Source organism: Lepisosteus platostomus, chromosome 14, assembly GCF_059453375.1.
Source record: "Lepisosteus platostomus isolate fLepPlt1 chromosome 14, fLepPlt1.hap1, whole genome shotgun sequence".
Lineage (NCBI taxonomy): Eukaryota > Metazoa > Chordata > Actinopteri > Semionotiformes > Lepisosteidae > Lepisosteus > Lepisosteus platostomus.
This window is the reverse complement of record NC_142624.1, coordinates 5,062,952-5,074,855: the sequence shown is the minus strand read 5'-3', so window position 1 is coordinate 5,074,855 and position 11,904 is coordinate 5,062,952. Positions and strand designations below refer to the sequence as shown.

Genomic DNA, 11,904 nt, shown 5'->3' with positions numbered 1-11,904 from the left:
TTACACTTTGGAGTAAACAAAATACTGCACTGTTACTGCAATGTACACACTAAAGAACCATGTGAGACAGAAAAAAGGCTTGTGTTCTTCTTAATAAAACTGTTTAAAAGTATGATGTAATTCCTATCTACTGCAACAGTAACAAAGCTTAGTGTTTTCTAACAATTGCAAAAAACAGGCGTGTGAATATCTTTAAAAACCAGAAAACCATAGATGAAAAACATTATTCCTGCTACTGATAATGATAAATGTTTTCACCCAAAAAACACTTTTCATTTTTTTTCCAGGGTGCTACAATTAAAAGGAATGAAATCACTGGAGAGATAGTAGTTGCCAGGGTGATACATGGAGGCCTAGCTGATCGCAGTGGTAAGTCAAAGCCTTCATTAAATTTTGTACATTAATATCACTCCAAGCGATTTCCCTTGTTTGGATTGTTTTCTTGGTTGGTGTAGGCGTTATTGTCTGTGGTCTGGCTAAAAGTTGTAGTCTGTGTTATATCAGAAGCCAGCTGATTCCCAAGTCATGGTTCACAATTTTCTCAGTGTCATGGGAAGTTATAAATGGCTGACAAGGGCTCTTTCAGCTCCCAGACTGCAGAAGGAAACAAACAAGACATTAAAAATCATTTATAAAGTCATGAAAAATTGCAACTGAGAGGAGGCCCAATTTATCTCATTATGCTAGTGATGAATTTTATCTTTAGATTTTCTATAGAAAATCTTTCTAGAACGTACTGTATTCAAACCATTTGGTTTCATACAGAGTTCAAGGTGACTTTACCTCTATCTCATTTTTAAACGACTAAATATAAAATGTATGTTGTTTATATTTATTTTGAAATATTTATTGAGAAACCCGGTTTTGCCAGAGAGGTTATTGCAGGTTCTATTACTGTTATTGTTTAGTCTTCCCAATGGCTATTTCAGTGTGGAGATTATTTGCCCTCTGGTTGTAGGACTGCTGTACGCGGGAGACAAGTTAGTAGAAGTTAATGGGCATTCAGTGGAAGGTCTGGAGCCAGAACAGATCATTCAGATCCTGGTAAGTATCGTCTTTAAAAGACAAGGTGTTTCTTGTGTGAGTTTACAATTATCCCAACTAGCCTCTTGCTCCAGCTCCTACAATCTCTGTTGATCAGTGTTTCTGATTATACTGTTGGCTAAAACACTGAGCAACATTGAGAGGTGATCTGCAGCAGTTGTACTCATCTCCTCTTCCCATTAGAGAAGATTATGTTTATCTAATGTACAGTGTTACGTAAATAAAGATCTTAAAGAGATATTACTGTGATTCCTAATATTAGTCTTACTCAAAATCTTCTTCATACACCGCAGCTGAAGTTCATCACTTTGCGGGAATGATTATGTGTCTGGTTGGTGGTAGCTTTGCAATTTCACATTTCATGCCTGAAGAAAAAGCTTGCAGTTAATTATATATTATCTGCTTCAACTAAGAAGGGCTACAGACCACATACTGTAAATTACTGTTAAAACTGGGTCAATGATGGATTTTTACAACCAGCTGCTCCTAATTGGCTATACTGTACGTCACTGAGGCAAGGATAGGATTTCTCAGCCAGAGCTGTCTCAGTTCTCATACCAGTGAGCACTGCTACCGAGCAGAGCAGCTTCTCTTATCAGGTGATATAGAGCCTCCAATATGTCAGAGATTAATAGGTTTGCAAGTGAACATGCTACATTCTCTTCTGAGCAGGTACAGGAATTGTTGCTGGAGATGCTTTATCTAATGAGTGCAGATTTATATCCATCCATCTTCTAAGTACCTTGTCCAACACAGAGTCATGGGGAAGCTGGATTTAACCCAGCAAGCAAGAGGGCCAAGGCAGGATATACCCTGGATGGGACACCAGTCCAGCAGGGCAGATACACAGACACGAACACACTCACACCAGGACTGATTTTTCCGGAATTGAATTAACCTGCACAGTTTTTGGACCGTGGGAGTAAACCAGAGCACCTGGAGAAAACCCATTTGAACAAAGGGAGAATATACAAGCTCCACACTGATGGCACCCCACCAGCGTTGTGAGGAAACAATGCTATTCACAGCGTCACTGTGCCGCCCCTCAAATTTAAATAATTTTCTATATTTACTGTATAATCTACGGCAAATATCTTTGAATTCACATTCCATTTAAAAGCATCTTTAATTATTTTAGTTCAAGTAGACCAAGAAAACACATGAAGCCAGCTCAACAGCCAAAACGTGTCTCTTTTTTTCCCTTTCGCCAGGGAATAAATTTCTACCTGTTCTTTTCTTATTTTATCCCTATAATATGGTCAGGCCCAGTCCCACGGTACCATTGTGTTCAAGCTGGTCCCCATCTCAGAAAGACCAGTCAACAGCCAGACCATGGTGAGTATTGAAGGTCAGTGAGTCTCACACTGGGGACCTCTGAAGAGGCTTGGGGAAATTTTGCCCTAGGTACTGTTGGTCATGTAAATCAAGTCAGATCGGCTCTCATCAGTGGAAATGCTGTATCCAAAAGAGCAGGGAAGACATTGAAAGCGAGTTATCCAAATAGGACAAAAAACGGCAAGCTGCTTGTGTCTCTGGTAGCCTCCAAAATAGTCCTATGCTCCCAAACACCTGATTCTATGCTCCCAGCATAGGGTTCCTCCATTTCACCAAATAGGGCTATGACCCAGCAGGAGTTTAGTCCCTTTTCTCCCACCTAAAGACCACATTCATGATATCTCATCCAACTCTTGCCCCTCTCCAGTACTTCTACAAGGGTACCTAGTCTCTCTACCTGCCCAACCCTCAGGTCTGCAAGTCCAAGGCAATGTCACCTACAGCATCACACTATCCCCCTACAGCACCTTTACAAACAAGAATACACCATTCAGTCTATCTAACTCATTTGTTAGTAGCTAACTGATTAGAGGATCTCACTAACTCTGCGGATTCTTCAAACATATGGAAATACCCTATGTGACATGGCTGTGTAGGTTTCTTCTTACACCCACAGCCCTTTGCATAAGGAAAAGCCTCCTCTTTTCATGCTTAATTGCACTTCTACAGTATGTAGTTTCCACTTGCGTCTCCTGGTTCACATTTCGAAACAAATATTCCCAATAAACAGAAATTACTGTGTAGTATACATGGATATAAGACCACAGACAAATTATTCCAGTCTCTGCTTTATATCATCAGGGTTTCTTGTACATTTTACAGTTTTGCTGCAAATGATAGTAGCAGGATAGGTCATTTATTAAATGCCAGCTGTGACTCTTGGTTCAGTCTGGGCTCTTTGCTCACAGAGGCTATACAGTAATTCAGAGAGGGATCAGTTAGATCGACCCTCAAGTTCAGGCAGCTAATAACAATCCACTAAATCAAGACTGGCCACACTAGGCACCCAGGACTCACAGGAAATGTAGCCATTTGACAGATTGTTTTAGCATTGGTTGATGTACTGTTGATATAATTCTGGAGCTCAAATTCAATAGGCTACAGTTTTCTTGGGCTCTTTGTGAGTCAATATTCTGGACTTTAAGATAAGATCACTTTATTGGCCATATACGAATTCTTGTATTTGGAAGTTGTCTTTTCGCATACCCCAGCTTGCTCTCCATGAGACACACAGACAGGGAGAGAGAAGCTTGGGGTCAGAGCGCAGAGTCAGCCATTTATACGGCGCCCCTGGAGCAGTTGGGGTTAGGGGTCTTGCTCAGGGGCCCAACGGAGTAGGATTCCTCTGCTGGCCACGGGATATGAACCGGCAACCTTCCAGCCACAGGCGCAGATCCTTAGCCTCAGAACCACCGCATCGCCCAAGAGGGTAGTAAGGAGGGCACCCTACTACTAAAGTACTGGAGTTGAGTAGCCTTGTAAATTCAGTCAGCCCCTCACTGATTAATTTCTTTGCCCCTCCCTTGCAGATGTATGTGAGAGCCATGACTGATTACAGCCCCCAGCAGGATCCCGCTATACCCTGTGCTGATGCTGGAATGGCCTTCCGAAAAGGAGATATCCTGGAAATTGTGGACCAGACTGACTTCCTCTGGTGGCAAGCTAGGAAGCTTCCCAATACATCCTGCTGCGCAGGCCTAATTCCTTCTGCCAATCTCCTGAAAAGGTACATTACCATTGCTGTCTGCCATACTGTTCATGACAGTCACCAAAATTATAATACCCTCTTTGTGAACAAACAGACCTTTCAAAACTGGCCTCTTCTGAAAATGATACTTCACAGATGTAACATCGATCTTGTTGTGGAAAACTACCTTCGTGGCAGAATAATTTTAAAACCTGGGAGATAACCAGTTTGGAAGGCAATCCAGGAGAAATATCCCAAATGAAGCCGTGTTTACCTCATAATCCTGAGTTACTTTACAGGACAAGAAAAATGAAAGTGAGTTAATGTGTCTGGCAAGGATCAAAACTTTATTTAATGGATATGATTGCTTAAGAATACAGTAGGTGGGTGCTGTCACTTTAGCTTCAGATTTTAAAATGGATGTGCATGTGAGGTGGTAAAACTATTTGATGCTTGTACGTTTTGAGAGCTTTTGTTCACAACAAATGAATTAGTGTCATGGGTAAGGATGCCATCTTGGATAAAGCAAAACTCGATATGCACACAGTAGGCTGTGTTTTCTGTCAAGATTATTCCTGGCAAGTTGTATTTTAAAAATATTACAATCAAATTATAAGCATGGGCAATTTGCATTTGATCTTAAGGGTATGCTCTGTAGACGTTTAAAAATCTTTTCTGTGTTAACATCTGGGGTAAAGGGATCTGGAGGCAGGGCCACTATCACGAGTGACACAAGCCATCTCAGAAAACCTCAGCAGATCTGTGGATGAAATCTAACATAAGATGCTTAATTTCGCACTTGTCCTCCAAGGGTTTGTAGTGATAAAATGACCTTGAGTTCTCTTCCCTCATTAAAATCCCTACCCAAAGGGCTTCCAGTGATATCAGATGCGAGTTAAATTGCTCAATTGTTTCTGAAGATTGAAGGCCTCGGTAGGGCCTGTACAGTAGGTTTAAATTTCTTATTATTTCATGAATGTCCTTTATCTTGCCCCATTTTGTTTGGCACATTTCCAGACAGCTAAAGTCCTCCACATTTTTTATTTTTTTCCAAGGAAACAACGAGAGTTCTGGTGGTCTCAGCCTCTACAGCCTCACACGTGTGTCAAAATCTGTACGTACAATGATAAAGCTTTCTCTTTCTGTGACTTTTTTCTTCAGTAATCTCTTCACTGGTGATTTCCGTTACGGCACTGATCTGAGTTCCACGGTCCATTTTAGTGGTGTGCTCAACAGTTTGGAGTAATCCAATAGTTACTTATGAGGCTACCATGCCGACCGGTTGTGGTACCGGCTACAGCTGCTGATGTGCAGAGATCACTCTTCAGTTTCCTGTTGTCTATTTGGTTATTACTGTACATATAGTTTGTAGCAGTGTTAGTATAATCGATGTAAGACCTAAGAGACCCTCAGCACTCTTGTTATAATATACTATAGCTGCCAGCAACATTCGCAGAATGGCATTGGTGTCCTTGTTAAATGTGTCATACATGTACCTATGGCTCTTTTATGCCTGCAAACATCACCTTTACCCATGGAAATTTAAACACACAGTTATTATCCTTTCCAACAGTGAAGTCATGAGGAGTGCATGTTGTGAACATTTTTGTCGAACATTTTGTACACAGCTCTCGGACATGACAGTGAATGACTAATCAGGGGTTAAAATAGAGGTTGCATTTGCTATGTTTTTCAGTGTACTATTGGCATTTGAAAATGCAATGCAGGGGTTATGAAAGTAACCCCCAAACATGGTACTCAAAATGTCATTTTCTGCCGTTGACCTATTAGGGGTTATTTTAAATGAAAGTTTGATGGCAGAGATACACCCCTTGACCTTCTAAATAAGAAATGTTAAATACAGTGAGCAAGCACTCCTTTCCCAGTTTGCCATGGCTTTGCTGCTCAGAAGCTCCTTGGTTTAATCTCCTTATTGTGTACATTTTGGGGTGCTGTGCAGTACCTTATCAGCATGTTCAGGTTGTCTTTAGCTCACCATGCCAATGTAAAATTTTCATCTTAAATTTAAAGTTGAAGTTCCTGAAATTAGTTGTGTTTTGACCATTGTTGCCCCATGAACTTGGTTCTTTTCCCACCCACCACTCAGTGCATACTGTAGAGAGCGCATTGAGCTCTATGGTTGTGAGTCCAAGTCTGTGACTGACTGGGTTTCCCCAGGTGGAGGGTAGGGTAAGATGAGCTGGCCAAGGCTATCGGCTAAACTGCTGCCACCTCTCCTCCAATTGGAATTTTTACCTCCGCTATTGGTTCAAAAGTGGACAGGTGGGAGGAGTCTGCCTTCACTTCCTGGAGTTCTTTGCCAAGACTTGAAAAACAAGCAACAGGCTATTCCAAAGCGTCAGAATGTACAGTAACAGAAAGAATTGGCAAACCTAAAGTAACTAAGACAAAAAAAAGTTATGTTACCAGCTGGCATCAGGAACGGATTGTGCATCCTCCAGTACAGCTATGCTGTAAGTCATTAAGAACCCCAGTGTAAATTATCTTTCACTTCAATATTCAGAGATGCTGTTTTCTGCATACATTGAAGTCATTGTTTCCTTTTTTCCTGCTTATTCTCTGAAGTAAATACTGTGGAAGAAGGTACGTGTTTATAGTGCAGCTTGTTCTAAGACTGTGGAGATGTACAGTATGTTGGCTGTAGCCGTAGTAGTTGATAGACTAACAACAATTTCTTAAACAGCAGCACACACGGCTCCAAAAACTGTAACTTATGCTGCACATGCTGTTGCACGTGTTTTAGAAAGTCCGTTTTCAGCTCCTGAGTTAACTCACAAGTTTAAAGTCCACTTCATTCGTTTCTATATATTGTATCTGGTGCACAGTTACTGTACGTCCCTGGTGATGCTGTCTGTCTGAGAAACACCCTTCTCCAAATATTATTGCCATCAAAGTGATTCTAAATGGTGTTTCTCTAGTAGCTGTAGTGTAACTTCAGACAGCAGCCACAGGCTGGCTGATGGGGGTTACAACATATGAAATGTCAGTATAAACTTAAAATCGTAAGAAGCTACAAATGTACAGTTTATGAAAAATATTAGGATTATGATGAATAATGATATATAATATAATGTAATGTAAAATGATATACTTGGCGTTCCTGCTTGCTCTTTAAGCTGAATTTCTTGCTAAAGAAATGGTAATTTAATGCACAAATTGTATATACCTTTGCAAAAAGCTTTTGCAGAAACCTTTAGTAAGTGATCAATTTTCATATTTCTGAACCAATTCCTGGATTGGAAAAGAGCCATTGGACCCCATCTCCCTTGCTTTCTGTGTGGCAGAAACTCTTCTAAAAACAATCTTCTTTTGCTGACTCCGAACAAATGATTGTATTTTGTGTTTTACAGAGGAGGACATGATGGCAATTGATGAAAAATGTGTCGAAACAGGTACAGTAATGGCTTGCTCTCCAGGCTCCCTGGCCAGTGTTGATTCTAATGCCTTCCATCATTCAGTACTTATACTAATACAATACTATGGCCAGCAGCCATATCACCCTGCAACTCACAGCTGGCAGCCCACAGGAGTTCAGCAGGTGTGAGCCTGGCCAGTACCTGGATGGGAGACCTCCTGGGAAAAACTAAGGCTGCTGCTGGAAGAGGTGTTAGTGGGCCTAGTAAGGGGCACTCACCCTGTGGTCTGTGCGAGTCCTAATACCCCAGTATAGCGACGGGGACACTATATTGTAAAAAGGCGCCGTCCTTTGGATGAGAGGTCCTGACTCTCTGTGGTCATTAAACATCCCAGGGTGTTTCTTGAAAAAAGTAGGGGTGTTACCCCACCCTTCTGGCTAAATTTCCTATTGGCCTTTACCAATAGGAATCATGGCCTCCTCATAATCTCCATCTATGAATTGGCTTCATCACTCTAATAAAAATAATACTATTCTGTGTAATAATAGATAGAATAGCTAGAACTATTATGATGATGATGATGATGATGATGATGATTATTATTATTATTATTATTATTATTATTATTAGTACTACTACTACTACTACTACTACTACTACTACTACTACTACTACTACTACTAAGCGCTCAACCGGTAAAAGTCTCTGCTCAGACCGCACTACACTACAAAGCACTACACTCCAAAGCTAGCTTTCAGTAGCGATCTGCAACCAGGATTCCCTTTGCTGCTTTACATGCAAAACTGGGCAGCTACACACAGGTCATGATGAGCTGGGAAGTTCCCAGAGTTTGCACAGTTTGCAACTCAGCAGCTCCCCCTTGTGGCTCATTAGGCACCCAGGAGCTTGCATCTTTCTCAAACATTTATCACAGCTGATCTTCCACAGCTTGTCTTGCTACGAGGGGAAGAAAGCATATTGCAACAGTGTGCACTTCTAAGAATTACTCATCTTTTATTCTTGGGAATATGCATTTTTATTATACAGACACGAATCACAATTTGAAATAAGAGAAAATAATATATCTGTAAAAGCTCCTTGGACTTGATTATGGATGAATCAGTGTCCAGTAAGCAGTGACTTATTTTAGCATCACGCTGCTCAATATAGATGGGGCAGTGTTTTGTATTTAAAGAAAATGATCGCCACACACTTCAACAAACTGCATTTTCAGATCGGTGAAAGTTCCAGTCAGATGAGCCACCCAAAAAGTAATTTTTAGCTTCTTTGTTAAATGAACATATTTGTGTACTGAATTTGTGTCATGAACATAGTTTTATAAATAACACACTAAGTTGAGCACTACAGTTGCAGTTGCTGGGGTGATCATGTTTTGTACAGTAAGAACTCTAACAAAGAAAAGCGTACACTATTTCTCTATTTTATTATTGTAACTGAATTCTGAGCAGATCATTTTTAACTTATTTCAGAAGCAAAAGACTTGGAGGTATATATAGGTCTATTCTTTACCCTTAAATTATTCTCTTTTCACAGATGAAGAAGCTTTTGAATCTGGTAGGTAAGTCTTTATTTTTATTTGTTAGGTGGAATGTTTGTTATGTGGGACACAGATCTCTTTGTTTCAATATTCTGTTTGGCCCAAAACTATATTTCCCCTCTTTGCATCTGTTTGTTAGAGCCATTTCACATTTGACATATTTAACAGCTGGAGAAGCTGGCATTTACTGACGTGAATCATCAGACATCCAGAAAATCCATGAGTCACTCCTGAGCAGCACACTGTGGGAACCCTATCTTACTTTCAGCATTCATATTCTTGCTTGACTTTGTCAGATCTCACAAAATGGCGTTTGTTGACCAGTAGGTGGCACTTTTCCATCTGGAACACAATTTCCAAATCAGGACCCCAGTACTGTACAGTAAATTAACCAGGGAGTCCTATGTACAGTACCACAAGAGGTGTCTTCCATCCATTAAGACATTCAGACAATATTATGACTACTTGCTAATGAAACATCCCATGACACTGTTTGTAAGGGCTGGGTGTAATCCCGGTGAGCTAGCTAATTTCCTCTCTGGGTTTACACAACCTACATGTGAGGTGCTTTGGGTTAAGAAATCACTATATAAATTACCTTCATTATTAATTCTTTAAAAAAATTTAAACTCAAGTTTACCCAATCCTATCTGTGGGCTGTCAATTATGCACTGCCACTAGGAAAACCCCCACTCATGGTCACCTAATGGCCTAGCCCAGTTTTTAATAGCGGCTTTATGATGTATACTACGAGCGGTTCTGTTAGGTTTATTCGATCCTTATAACCATATGAGCAAATGATGAGTGATAATTAATTGGGGGTAAAATCATTCAAATGATTAATACCCTGTGTCTGTCATAAACTTTTTATGCTCTAATATTCATAAAGATGGCCACTTAGTCTACCACCACACTAGATTTCTGGATCCAGGAAACTAAACACTGGACTTGCTGCTGCTGTTCTGGCATCCCGCTGACAAAAATTGCACTTACTGAACTTACTTTTCCCCTTTGCAGAGGTCATATCGCATACAGCTGCTTTAGTTTTGTGTGTTTAGGGAGATTACAAACCTCACAGGGCAGAAAGTACTAAGAACGCATCATATCGTAGAACAAAATGATATGTTAATTAATGCGCAATTTAAAAAATCCAGCTTTATCTCCTATGAACTATTGACACCAAAAATACAATACTTTCTGACACACTGAGGACAGAAGTAGGGCAAAGTTTTTTTGTATTAATATATAAATACATAATTAAACATGGAAAAAATGGCATTTTAAATTACTTAAAAAAACAAATGTGCACAAGACAAAAGCTTGAGGTATTGTATTTACAGAACAATGTAGAGAAGTCAGTCTAGAACAGCATCCCAATATACTGTACAGCAGCAAAAATAAGTTATCTTAAAAAGATTAACAGTGCATTTTTTTCTTAAATTTAAATTCTGCATTTGCTTTCAAGAGGAGCTAAGAGAAGGTGAATATTCTTTTTTTTTTTACTTTTCCTTGCACTAAATCTGTACGTATGGCTCTGAGAGGTTATGCGCATTTCAACCTCTGTGTCCAGGATGAAAAACATGAACATTGTACAGTATTGAACTGGGGTATCTCTTGCTTGGTTCCATGGAACCCTGGGCTTTTGAGACCCAGTTCGTGTCCTCTTTTCAAAAAGCGTTACCGCACAAAAGCCTGGCAGAACATTTGAGTCACAGATCCACTCATGAGAAATACTTGAACTGATTTGGGTTATCCAATCTTGTATGGCTGACTTATGAAGTGTGTGGGAGACATATTCTCTGAAACACTGGATTTCTGGTTTCACTCAGCTTCTGAATGAAACCAAGTATTCTTAAATGTAAAGAACACTGCAAATATTAATAAAGAGTGCTTTTTTAAATAAAAAATCATGTTTGCTTGCTAAATTGACCTTTAATAAGTACACCATTACTTTTTCCTATGAGTTGTCTCTATAACTTGAATATGAAATACTGTATGTCACTTAATGTGGTAAATGAGGAACCAAGGCTTTAAAAGCTCTAATTTATTCGACTAGGTTTAAAGTAACCCAGTTTTGACGTTGATTCTTGAACACGGTTTTGGTGATGCTGGTAAGGTCTCAAAACTGTCAGAATTGAAAAGGCCTAACTCATTTTCCTCTTTTTGCTATCAGTACTTTACTGCATACAATACTATCCAAGACCCAAAAATAAACTGTTACCCTTTTTTCCTTTCTCCAGGTTGTGATGTTTTCATTTTTGTTTGGGAGATTAGATTCTTTGGAGTTGTGTGCAGAGATTTGTTTTTTTTGGCTAAGTACAGCCCAAAATTTTGTGCTGATTGACACAAAATTGACAAAACCGGGTTCAGAGTTTGTTGTTTTCAAATATGGGAATTTGTTTATTTAAATTCCTAACCAACTTTTAAAAAGTGGAGGAATTTCATCCCTAGAATGAATACTGTATATGTATAAAACTCGACAGTGCTGTACTGTAGCTATCCACAGATCCATTTAAAAGCTTCATTAGTGGTCATCTACCTCCATGAACCTGAAGGGCCCCCAATCTTTTCTTCAGTATCTTTACTTAATGGACCATTAGACATTAATCCTGACTAATTCCGTCAATACTAAGTTCAATTAAGAAACTGAGAGTTTAGTTGGGATCACAATCAGAAGACCCTGTTACTTTGCAAGACCTTAAGTCATTGATCTCTAGACTATGGTCTGGTACCAGTTTTGGAGACAACTATACTTTACCCTCACAATGCATTGCAGATTGGTCCTTCCTGGATCTCTTAAAACCGTAGTTTTTAACCCATTGGGTTAAATTCATGAGCAGTGTTTCACTAAAGCATGGTAGTTTAATAGGTACCTAACTAATTTGCCACCTGTTACATGTTGT

The 11,904-nt window shown here is 39.6% G+C and overlaps 1 protein-coding gene across 2 annotated transcripts in view; it reads left to right on the top strand.

The window, feature by feature from the left end:
* LOC148648768 (MAGUK p55 subfamily member 4-like) overlaps window positions 1-11,904 on the top strand; it is a 36,368-nt gene that overhangs the window by 16,965 nt on the left and 7,499 nt on the right. The window contains exons 7-15 of one of the 2 annotated variants that reach the window (XM_088606676.1): window positions 288-369; window positions 959-1,044; window positions 2,308-2,379; window positions 3,909-4,105; window positions 5,122-5,180; window positions 6,653-6,670; window positions 7,438-7,479; window positions 8,998-9,018; window positions 10,467-10,481. In XM_088606676.1, the coding sequence (XP_088462802.1) occupies window positions 288-369; window positions 959-1,044; window positions 2,308-2,379; window positions 3,909-4,105; window positions 5,122-5,180; window positions 6,653-6,670; window positions 7,438-7,479; window positions 8,998-9,018; window positions 10,467-10,481 (592 nt within the window). The remainder of the gene's footprint in view (window positions 1-287; window positions 370-958; window positions 1,045-2,307; window positions 2,380-3,908; window positions 4,106-5,121; window positions 5,181-6,652; window positions 6,671-7,437; window positions 7,480-8,997; window positions 9,019-10,466; window positions 10,482-11,904) is intronic. The other variant, XM_088606677.1, reaches the window with a different exon arrangement.